Source organism: Pterocles gutturalis, unplaced genomic scaffold (assembly GCF_000699245.1).
Source record: "Pterocles gutturalis isolate BGI_N339 unplaced genomic scaffold, ASM69924v1 scaffold29981, whole genome shotgun sequence".
NCBI lineage: Eukaryota > Metazoa > Chordata > Aves > Pterocliformes > Pteroclidae > Pterocles > Pterocles gutturalis.
The window spans coordinates 3174-15246 of NW_010101373.1; the positions used below are offsets into that span (position 1 = coordinate 3174).

At 54.5% G+C, this 12073-nt stretch overlaps 1 protein-coding gene across 1 annotated transcript in view; it reads left to right on the plus strand.

Annotated features, from left to right (window-relative positions):
• Window positions 1–11381, plus strand: part of DYSF (dysferlin) — a gene marked incomplete at both ends in the record, with an annotated part of 14313 nt that extends 2932 nt beyond the window's left edge. Inside the window, 11 exon segments of the mRNA XM_010083302.1 lie at window positions 139–263; window positions 726–832; window positions 5615–5807; window positions 6674–6829; window positions 7841–7972; window positions 8307–8473; window positions 9025–9139; window positions 9273–9378; window positions 9992–10134; window positions 11222–11334; window positions 11336–11381. Coding sequence (XP_010081604.1) covers window positions 139–263; window positions 726–832; window positions 5615–5807; window positions 6674–6829; window positions 7841–7972; window positions 8307–8473; window positions 9025–9139; window positions 9273–9378; window positions 9992–10134; window positions 11222–11334; window positions 11336–11381 — 1403 coding nt within the window.
• Window positions 11382–12073: the final 692 nt, after the last annotated feature.

The window sequence follows — 12073 nt, forward strand, 5'->3', positions numbered from 1 at the left end:
CAACCTGGGCTGGTGGAAGGTGTCCCTGCCCATGGCAGGGGGTGGCACTGGATGATCTCTAAGGTCTCTTCCAACCCAAACCATCCCGTGATTCGATGATTCCATATCACAAACTCCCCGCCGTGCTGTTCTCTCCAGGTTGTCAGTATTACTACCTGCCCTGGGGCAACGTGAAGCCCGTGGTGGTGTTGTCATCCTACTGGGAAGATATCAGCTACCGGACGGATGCTCAGAACCTTCTCCACCACGCGGCAGACAGGCTGGTGAGTGCCACCATGGCAAGGAGCATTGTCCACATCCTTCCTGCATCCTGCCTGGGGACAGGTAGGGGACAGAGGACGTCTCCAGGCTGGGTCAGGTTTGGGGTTTGAGGACCCCAATCTGCCGGTGTCCGGAGTGCCTTGCTCAGCCCGTGGAGTGAGGGAGGGAAAGGGACTGCTCTCATCCCCCTTGGGGTGACAATGCCACCCGCCTGCCTACTGTTGTAGGCACAGGAGGCAGGGACCTTCCTTTTGATTGGATTTCCTGCTGTATTTCACTGTCATTTCCCCCAGAGCTCCAAGAGGAGCAAAACCAGAGGTGCAGAGCCCTGGTGGGACCCAGGCTGGAATTTCTGATCACAGGGAGCAGCCCCAGGCCCTCGCTGGGAGGGTCCTGGACATGGGGTGGAGTGGGGTGCTGGGGGGTCCCTGCTGTGCAGCTCCTCTTCCCCACCTATCACGCAGGAAGCAAACCTGGAGAAGATCCACCTTGCTCTGAAGGCCAACTGCTTGCCCAGTGAGCTGGACACGCTGGGTGCCCAGCTGATGGATGACATCGTTGCCGACTGCAGGTATTTTCTGCCAGTTTTGACTGTGAGCCTTTTCATGCCATTTATTGCGACTTATTTATCTTGGAAAGCACGACTTCCTTTTTTTTTTTTTTTTAATTTCTTTTTAAATTTTTTTTCTCTGAAAAACGCCCGTCATTTTGCTAACGTTTGCTTCAAAGGTTGCTGAGCCAAGGCACGGAGTTGAAAAGGTGACATTTAAAGCAAGTCATAAATTTCCAGCCTTTGTGCAAAGGCTGCAGCGTGGTTCCCCTCAATGGGTGGCATTGTGTCGGGGCAGGAGCCAGAGCCCGAGCCAGCCCAGCTGGAGAGACGGCGGGTTTGGGGAGTGAGGAGCCACCGATGGGGCTTTCTGGTCGAGTCTTGTGTGCGCTGCGTAGGAGGCACCCACGCAGAGGTCCTGGATGGTGGAGCATGGGTGTTGTGTGTCCAACATGGACCAGGGGATGGGGATGCTGCAGGGCTGGGTGGCAAGGCCATCACCGCGACCCCTTGGGCAGCACCACCAGCATCTGCTGCTGCTTTCTCAGCGCTTCTGATTTTCTCGGACGTTCATTCAAGGGAGGCTGGCAGGGTGCCATGGGCTGTCCCTCCATGCAGCCTGTTTTTTGGGGCTGGATTGTGCTTTGTGGAGGTGTCGTGGGTAAGGACTGAACAGCAAGTCACCGTGCGCCATGTAGTCGCTCCCTTACCCCCTCCTTTTCCCCTCCCAGTAGGATGGGGGGAAGAATAAAAGAAAAGTGGAACCTCGTGAGTTGAGATAATGACAAATGTTAATAATACAACACGAGAAAAAGGGAAGATAATAACAAACAGGATCATAGAATGACACACAAGGGAAAGATGCTCACCGTACCAAAATGCTGCACAAAACCCCCACCCCTCTCCCGGCTAGCTTCCCCTTATATCCCAGGCATGTCACCATGGTATGAACATCCCTTTGCTATGCCCACCTCCCAGCTTCTGTGAAAATTATCCCAGCTGAACCCAGGACAGGAGGTGACGAGCTGCTCCAGGGAGCATCCCTGTGGTATGGCCGTGGTGGTTTATCCCAAGGAAGCTCAGCCCTTGGGAAGGTGTTCCGGGTACTGACCTCACTGGGGTCTTTAGACCATGGATTCCAAGTCCCATCCCATCCCATGCCCATGCCCGACCACACAACTCTCCTGCAGCAGCTCCATGACATCAATTCGGGAAAGGGCAGCAGTAGGATTGTTGGTGGGTTTTTCCCCTGGACAAGGGGAATGGAGAGAGCTGCCGTGCCTCTTGGACCTTCTTTGCCTTGGGAGGCCAGTGAAGAGCAGCTGAGCCACAGGAACAGCCCTGTACTGGTTTGGGACACCCTGTTGGTGGCAACCAGTGGCTGCGGCAGGTGGACTTCTGTGGTCACCAAGCTTGTGTGGTGGCTCTTTGTGCTTTGCCTCAACAGAGAGGGAGAATTCAGCCTTCTTGGATGTCCCTGAGGCCACCAAACCTGCTGGGACCAGTCCCCACCGCCTTCCACAAGAGCCACCAGCCTGCAGGACCATGCACACTGTCCACCTGGGCTTGTGCTGGTCACCTAAGGTTGGGGAGATGGTGCTGAGCCCTAGATCCCCCTTTCCACCCCCTCTGCTCTTTGAAAGGCCCAAGGAGAGGTCGTGGAGGTGGAGCAGGAGTGGGGATGCAGCCTCTCCGGACCCTCCTGTGACACCCATGTGGGACTGGACACATCCTTCCCTCGGGTAAGGAGACCTTGAATGAGCTGACCTGCTCCACAGACCTCCTGGAGGACACGCTTAAAAAAACCACACACTCATACTTACAGCCTCCCTATTTATTTGCTTTTGAGCCTCAGAAATGAGACGTGTTTCGCCCCCCACATGCGCTGGCTCCACTGGAAAGGTCAAAGACATCTGACCCACCACGGGCACGTGGGATGGGACCTGAGGGATCAGCCACGGCTTTGGGTTTTCCAGAGATGCTTCGCCCTCCAAAACAAATCCAGTTAACTGGGAGGAGAGGGGAAAAATGTGGCCGTGGGTTGTGCCAAGCCGATGGTTCCTGCTGGCTGCTGGCCCCACTCCGTGCTCGGCTCCTGCGGGATGCAGCAAGGGCTTGGCTGGGGTGATACCCACCATGGGGGCAGCTTGAACAGCCCTGATGGTTTTTTGGAGGGTTTCACACCCCAAGATGCTCGCTGTCCTGGTGGGAACAAGCCATGCAGCTGGACCTGTCTGTGCCTCCCTTTGGGATGCTCAGCCAGGGCAGAGCTCCTTTCCATTGGGATTTTGGAAAGATGGGACAACTCCCCACCACTCTCCAGTGCTTCTCCCTCCTCCTCCAGGTCCGGACCTTTCTGGTGAAAGGGTCTCAGCAGGAGGGGGTCTCTCCACCCCCTCTTCCCAGTAGGAAAACAACGACATGCTGCCCGCATCGCCTTGCCCACATCTGTTTTCCAGACCTTTGCATGAAGAGATGGAAGATGAGATGCTCTCTGGAAAAGAAAAGAATTGGAAGTATCGTACAAATGGACAAAGTGAGGGAAAGATGAGTTGTGGCAAAACCAACTGCCCGAAACATTGGATCGCAGCCAGATTCAGGTGGCTCCTGCAGCTCCTTCGTGCTGGTGGGCGGCAGCGCTGACCTGGAGGGTGGGTTTTGTCCCTCTGCTCCTGGCCTGTCTCCTGTTGGGAGGGGATTGCTCTGAGCAGAGCTGCCTGTGAATCGACCCCTCTGCTGGTCCCTGCTGGAGCTGGGCACATGGCGAAGTGGGGGTGGCCGAAGAACCCCTGCTGCAGAGAAGGTTCCGTGGTTTTGATCATCCTTTTGGTCTTCTTGGTACTTTGTCCAGTTCTGTGGCGTCTTTTCCACCTGGAAGCACAATGTCCACACAAGGATGGTGTGATCACTGGCGCAGCGGTGTTCTCAGTTCAGCCCTTCTGCTCTTTCCTCATAATTTCTGCCTGGGGTGGTAACAGCCAGTGTAGGACCCATCACCTTGGACAAACTCAACGACCCATCACTGAGGACAAACTCAATGTTCTGTCACTGCGGACAAACTCAACACTCCCATCTTTTACCACCTGCCATATAACCAGCTCTTTGCCCAGGAAGTGACCATCTTCGTGGTCCAGAGTGGCAGAGCCCTTGAGGCAGGACCACGTCACAGGCTGGTGGGGACCCTGGGCAGGTTGTACCAGTACCCCAGCAGGTCCTTCAGGGGATGGTGTCACCTCGTCATGATCCAGCATCCCTCCGCAGGTGACCCCCTCAGGTCTGGGTTGTCCACCTCCCTGCTCCTCCTCTCGGTTGTGGTTGCTGCTGGTTTGTCCAGTGCAAGAGTCAGACGTGCTGCCCTGACATCCTCCCAGCTCCCCCATTTTTTTTTTTTGCTATGAAAGATGCTGCTCCCGGCTCTGGCTCAGCATCACACGTTCCTCGTGTGGTTTATCCACCTGCACAGGGACAGTCCTTTGGGTTTTAGGCTTTTAAGGATGGCTCCTCCTTTTTTTTTTTTTTTTCCTTGTAATTTTTAAAACTACTTCATGGTATTTTTATATTTCATTTGGTGGAGTCCATGGCCTTTTCCATTTTCCTATCTGAGCACCATTTAACTTAATTCAACCCTCTCCAGGAATAAAGTGTCTTCAAACCATTTCCACGCTGCTTGTGGGGTTTAACCCTTTCTGCTGCTCCTTTCCACAGCTCTAACACCTTCCCTCTTTTCTGCATAGGTTTGTAGTTTATCTTTCTGAAGTTAAATTCAACTGCAGTGGGTATTTAGCTTTGTTTTAGTTTTTTCTTCCTTTTTTCCCCCCTGTTCTCTGCAAGGATATTGAAATACATCCTCGTTTCTGCCCCAAAGTGGTTTTTGCTGGGTAGGTGAGCATCATCCTTCCTGTGCACCCATGGCAAAGCAAGCTGTGGAAAATGAGTGGGAGCTCAGCTCATTCGCAGCTCCCTTGTAAATACCCAACCGAAGCGTGGATGCACAAAACGGAGCTCAGAGCGCAATCAATCCAACCACGGAGGGCTCGGGGCTGCAGCCCCAACACCGTCTTTTAATTCAGCTCCTTGCACAGGATGCTATGGAGTGATCGGGCTAATTAGAAACACCCACGGAGCTCCAGCTCTCTTTAGAGAAAGCAGCAAAAGCAGTTCTCTTCAAAAAAAAGGAAAGAACTGAATTTCCCCCTAAATTTCTCCCTAAGTCTCTTGTTAAAGGAATCTGTGTTATTAACCTGAGGCAATCGGCACCATCCTGGGCAGGTACCACTGTGCGGATCTGCCTGTGGCACATCCCGAGCAAGAGATGTTCTTCATATTTATCATGCAATTAAACTGGGGATTACAGACCCCAATCCCAGCCCAAGGAGGGGATGCCACAGCTGGCGGGGGGCTGTGGGTCGGGAGCTGGAAGCAAGAAGAGCATTCATAACGGCAGCTCCGTAAATCACCGTGTTTTAGAGGAAAATCCTCCAAATGGCTCAGCAAAATGAACATCTTCCCGGATTCCTGAAACATTAATCCAGCAGCTTGAATTGTTTTGTATTAAAATATGTATGTGTGTATGCTGTGCGTGTGGCACGACGTGCGCGGCTCAGCCAGGCTCCGTCCCGGCTGCCGGGGGTGATGCGTGGGGGCCTCAAGGGTGGTTTGATGCTCCTTTGCTCTTGGCATTGCTGTGTTCCCCAAGTGTTTCTTCGGTGGCTTGTTAATTCTTTGGAAACTCGCTGAAAAAAAGGAAGAAAAAAAAAAAAAAAAAAGAAAAACTGAACTCCACTTCTCTGCCCGTCCCCACAGCCTGACCCTGCCCGATGTCCTGGGGAAGGCGGCCAGCACCCACCTGGACCAGAACATGTACCGGTTCCGCAGCACCAACCTGGAGCAGATTGTGAAGGCAGCCCTGAAACTCAAGCACGAAGACTCGAGCTTGTCGGTGGCTCTGGAGCAGGCGGAGGACTGGCTCTGCAGGCTGAAGGCCATGGCGGAGGAGGTAACGCTGCAGGACCTGCTTTTGATTTTGGGGGAAACTCGTTCTTCCCAAGGCTTCTGTCGCAGTGCTGTTTTGGTGCGATGGTTGTGAGCAATCACCCGATGATGCGGTGGGAAGCAGAGAGGATGCTGGTCTTGCAGACAGTCTGTTCAAGGGTTTGTTGTGGTTTGACCCTGGCTGGTGGCAAAACCCAACAGCGGCTCGCTCACCCTACCACCTCCCAGGGATGGAGGAGAGAACTAAAGGGGTGAAGGGAAAAGAGACTCGTGGGTTGAGATAAGAACAATTTAATAACTAAACTACAATAATGTTGGAAATAATAATAATGAAAATAACAATAGTAATATATGCAAATGGGTGATACACAGTGACACTGCTCACCACCCGATGACTGAGGCTCAGCCCGTTCCTGGCTAACGATCCCAAAGGAGGAAAAGTCCTGAAACTACAATCCCAGAAAAGAGATAACAGCCTGAGTGTCCGAGAGACCGAGACAACCCTGAGAGAGGAATGACCCAGGGGGAGAGAGAGTACTTCTGGGCAGAACCTCATCTATATACTGGCCATCCTGTGAATGATACGGAGTAGACCATTGGCCAGTTTGGGTCTCAATCCTAAACCCAAGGTCAAATCCTGGGCTACTAACTGGGGCTGTGCCCCCTCCCAGCTTCTCCCGCCCCTGCAGACACTGGGATGGGATCTGGAGCTGCTGAGATGGGCTTTGGGTCAACTGGTCTCACCCCATGGGCTTGGGTTGGTGGTGGGACTTGGGGCACGGCCGATCTCCAGCCTCCCGTGTTACTCCACGGCTGATGTGTGTGTCTGGAGCCCCTCAGTCAGAACATGATGGCATTTGTGTTTTCCAGCCACAGAACAGCCTGCCCGACGTAGTGATCTGGATGCTGCAGGGGGACAAGCGCGTGGCGTACGCCCGCGTGCCGGCCCACGAGGTCCTCTTCTCCCGGAACATCTCCAACTGCTGCGGCAAGAACTGCGGGAAGCTGCAGACCATCTTCCTCAAGGTACCTTGCCTTTTGATGGATATGCTTGATATTAATTTAAAAAACTATTTTTCTCCTAAAAAAAATATATCTAGAAATATCTAGAAAATTGTGCAGGGAAACCTGAAATCCCAACACAATGGGCTGTGTTAACCCATAAGTTCTCAGCCCCAGTTTTGACCCAGTTGGAGCTGGTTCCTGCATGGTGAGAACCCAGTCGTGCTGCTGGGGGAGTTCAGCTCCTCTTTGCATGGATCTGCAGCAGATCCCCATCAATATCTTCATATTTCTGCAAGTTCCAGGGCAGTGAAGATGGGTCCACTTTGTCCCAGATGGTGCTCTTTTTTAAAAAAAAATTAAAAAAAATTATTTTCATGTTATTTTATGTTTTTCAAAATTCCTGACCCCCTGCCACCCCAGGAAATTTAAGCCGTGGCCTCCTCTGCCAGGCACTCACCAAGCTTCTCACATCTCTAAGGCTGTTTCTTTGGCCTTTCACTGCGTGCCAGCTTGGGAGCAGACAATCGCTGCTGAACAAGCTCTAAAAAAATCAAGTGAAATAAAATAAACTGAATAAACCCCAAAACCCCAAGCCCAGCTGGCAGTAAAAGACAAACCAAAATATATTGGTTTTTTTTTTTTTTTCTGTACTTGAGCTCTGGATGGAAAACTAGCATCACTTGAAGGGGAAAAAAAAGTGATTGAAAAAGAGAAAAAAAGGGCAATGAGACATCTCCCTGTTCATTCTTTCTATTTTTTGCTGCAGCGTGTTGGCTGGGTTTGGTGTCCTAGCCCTGAAGGGTGTCTCATCCAGATGCAGAAGCCTTGACCTTGGCTTTGCACCTCCTCAAGGTCATCCCCAAAGGGCTCTGCACGCTGTTGCTGTTATCCCAATTCCCAGGGATGCTCCGTGTCCCACCTACCCTGGTCGGGGCTACAGGGGCTTTGTACCCACTACCCCCAGACTCCCATCCTGAGCATCCCCCATTGATATCCTCCTGGGGGGTATTAATGGGGTTTTGCCTTTGGCAGTACCCCCAGGAGGAGGCGATGGGTGCCAGGATCCCGGCGCAGATCCGGGTCCAGCTCTGGTTGGGGCTGGCGGTGGATGAGAAGGAGTTTAACCAGTACGCCGAGGGGAAGCTCTCCGTCTTCGCCGAAACCGTGAGCATCTCGCAGGGATCACCCTAAAGGGTTTTTTTTTTTAATTCTTTCCATCATGGAAGGGTGGGGGTGGGTCGGACCATGGGTGGGGACAGTGCCAGGTGAGGTCACATCACGAGACGTTTCCACCACACCTCCTTCTGCCTACTGGGAGGGGAAATCTTAGGGTGCTCATGGGGCAGGGGCTGGTCTGGGGGGTGAGGCTCTTCCCATGAGGTCTGTCCTTGGGATGGGGATCTCCAGGAAGGAAGGGATTATTCATGGGATTTCCAAAGGATTATTGATGGGATTTTGTGTCTCCCGTGCCAAAACCTCTCTGCTTTTGCTCCCCCAGTATGAGAACCAGACCAAGCTGGCGCTGGTGGGGAACTGGGGCACGACTGGCCTGACCTACCCCAAGTACTCAGATGTCACCGGCAAGATCAAGCTGCCCAAGGACAGCTTCCGCCCCTCCACAGGCTGGACCTGGGCTGGGGACTGGTTCATCTGCCCGGAGAAGACGTGAGTGATGGTTTTCTGCCTTTGGGTGGGCTGCTGTGGGCACCTCAAAAACCTGAGCAGATGCTAAATTCGTGGCAAGGTCACCCCGAAAGCTGGGTGGAGGTCTGGGGTGTCATGGGGGCTCCTCGTCTGCCTGTCCCATCCTTGGTAGGCAAAGGCGTTAAAACAAGAATGCATCATCTTTGTGCTGGGTGATGTCGCTGGGGTGATGTCCTTGGGGTGACGTCCCATGGACGCAATGGTCCCAGCACCCAGCTCACCCAGCTGAGGAGCTTTGGAGATGGGATCCCAATGGGTCATGGAGGGGATGGTGGGTGCTCAGCACAGCTTTGCCATCTTCTTGCCTTGGACTTACAGCCCATGTTCTGGGTTTTACCCAAGCTGGGTTGCTGAGGTCTTTGGGAACTTTGCTTGGTCCATCTGGGGTGGAAGAAGCTCAGGAGGCGAAGAGTGTCTATGTGAGGAGGGGGACACGAGGCTGTGCTGCTGCCCATGCAGGGCTGGGGGGCAGGAGAGGAGCCCCTGACACCGTGCATCTCCCTGGGGTGCAGGTTGCTGCATGACGTGGACGCCGGGCACCTGAGCTTCGTGGAGGAGGTGTTCGAGAACCAGGTCCGGCTGCCCGGGGGCCAGTGGATACACATGACCGATGCCTACACTGACGTGGTGAGGATAAAGCAGGGGTCCTGGTGCTGAGCTGTCCCCCGGACTGCGGTGGCAGGAAGCCCTGGGCGGGCTTAGGGCAGATGTCAGTGTCTGCTGGACACCATTTGGTTGAAACCACCCCTGTGTCCCGCAGAATGGGGAGAAGGTCCTGCCGAAGGATGAGATTGAGTGTCCTCCGGGCTGGAAATGGGAAGACATCGAGTGGGACACTGACCTCAACAGAGCTGTGGATGAGAAAGGTACCGGGAAGCAGTTTTGGGGCAATCCCCTTTCCCCTGCCCATCGTGGTGTTTCCTTCCACGGTCCCATCCAGTACTAGGGGTGATAACGTGCCCTTCACGGCTGCGTGAGCTGCCCCACTGGCTTCAGGAGGTGGGGGTCAGGCCCTGGGGGGACCCTCTTCCCCTTGCTTTGGGTGAGGCTGGGGCTGTGGGGTGGGCTGCCCCAAGGGCAGCGCTGTCCTTGCTGCTGGAGACAGTCCAGGCTCTTCTAGAAGATCTCACCTGGCTTCTGGTGGAAGAGGAGTGGAAAGCCTCAGGCCAGGGAGCATCCGAGATGGGCACAAGGGTGGGGGTTGCCTGCAAAGAGGAGAGTCCCCAGGTGGTGACTTTGAGCCAAGGGCTGGTGGGACACTGTGAAAATGTCACCTGGGCACCCCCAGAGGGACGCATCCATTGGGCAGCAGCATGAGTGGGTCGTGGACCAGCAAACTGGGCAAGTGTGTTCCATCTGGCCAAACCTTTGCTACTCAGGTTGAGCCAAGCTGGAGATACGTGAAGAGAGGTCCCTGGTGGGAGGCAAGGTGGGGGGACTCTTCTCTGTCCTTCACCCCAGTGTCTCCTTCTCCCCCAGGCTGGGAGTACGGCATCACCATCCCACCGGACCGCAAGCCCAAGGCCTGGGTGCCGGCCGAGAAGATGTACCACACCAACCGGCGCCGGCGCTGGGTGCGGCTCCGCCGGAGGGACCTGGCGCAGATGGAGGCCATGAGGAAGGTGGGATGGGGCTGGGAGAAGATGGGGAGAGCAGGTTGGGGGCCACATCCCCATCTCTCCATGCAGAGGTGGAAGTCCTTGACCTTCTGCAGAGCCCTGCTGTGTGTTTTGACATGTATCAGATATAGGATTCTTTTTGACCAATATATTTTTACTTTAATTTTAAACTTTTCTTGGAAATATGTATCTCTTGGTCCGATCTCTGAAAGCACAGTCAGGTTCTGAAACTATGGCAGATTTTAATCAAAATCTGCAAAAAGTGGTGTGTGGTTTCCACCATGGGGGTCAACATCTCCCAGAGGTGCAGACCCCCCCAGGGGTGCTTGGTTGGGCTGTGGGGTGGGATGGGGACCTCCCCAAGTGCCATGAAGCATCTCTGGGAACTGGAGCTGGCAGAGGTCCCCAGCCTGGCCCCTGTCCCAGCCCTGCTTCCCTCTAGGTGGTGCAGTTGGACTGGAAATGCCACCACAGCGCTGCTGCTCTTCCCCCCCCAGCATATTTCCCAAGCCACTTGCCTCCTTTTCCAGTGCTTTTTCTCCATAATTGTGGGTGGAAATCATGGGGAACGCCTGTCACCCCCTTTATCAAAGGAAAACAATGTCACAGGACGGTGACACAGCTTCAGGAGGGGAGAAAAAACCTTCTTGGGCTTGTGACCGATGCCCCAGGGTCCCATGGTGGCAGAGCCGTGATGTCCCCAGGAGGGATCAGAGGTGGTGACAAAGCAGAGGGTGGGCTGGGAAGATGGAGATGCTGGTGCTACCCAGGCGTGGGCAGGATGGGACCCCCTCCTTGCTCAGCACGGGCAACCCCCAGCCGCCTGAGACCCTTCTCCAAGTGGGGTTCACCCCAGGGGCTGGATGAAGGGTTGAGTCCCCAGCTAAGAGACATATGGGGGGGACACGAGGTGGGACAACCATAGCAGACAACAGCTTGAAGATGCTGGACCCAGGTTTGGGTGGGTTTCGAGACCCCCAAAGTGGCTTTGCCCCTTGGCTGTGCCATGGTCCCACCATGTCACCTGCAGAGGGGCTGTGGGGTGGTGGGACGGACCCCCCCTGAACCCCGGCGTGTCCCTGCCCCACAGCACAAGCAGGAGGAGCTGGAGGGAGAGGGATGGGAGTACGCCTCGCTCTTCGGCTGGCGCTTCCACCTCAAGCATCGCCGCACCGACAACTTACGCCGCCGGCGCTTGAGGCGCAGAGCGCACTGGCGCCGCCGCGGTCTTCGCCTTGGAGGGGGCCCTGGTAGGTACCCACCATTCACCCCCCAAATTGCTGCCTCGGAGGGGGAGCCCGGTTGGGTCTGGCTCCCACCCAGGGAGCAGAGCCGGAGCGAAGCTCGTTATCTGCCGCTCGTTATCTGCCGCCTGCACCCGCCGCTGTTTGCTTAGCTAATATTCTGGCTTTCTTAATGCGCTGGATTTCATAATCCTTTGGCTTTTCCAATAACAAAATGAGAACCGACCGCAGCAGCACAAAGCCCCTATTATAGGGATTTTTTTTTTTTTTTTTTGCCCCCACAATCCGTGATGTAAATTTTTGTCCAAGCCATCTTTTATTCTTTCTGGTGTAAGTGTCTGGGATTTAAGAAAATTAAGACTATCTGGCAGATATAAATTAAGAATCTGTTCTTAATTTAAGACCGAGGTGGGGGGTTCCTGGCTCCCGCCCCCCCCCAGGGCTGCCGGTGGGACCCTGGCTTCTCCCCCTCCACCCCAGAGCCCATCGATGTGCCATGTGGCCAGATGCTCCATCCTGGCAGCCCAGGAGGATTTAGGTGGAAAACCCTATAACGGGGGGGCAGGACCTCCCCGTGCCATTCTCTGGCTCTGGGGGCAAGGGGAGGTGGGTGGGGGTGTCCTGGGTCTCAGTCGGATTTTCCAGGGGATTCAGCAGTGCCCTTGTTTTGCCTTCGTTAGCAAACAAATGAGATGAGC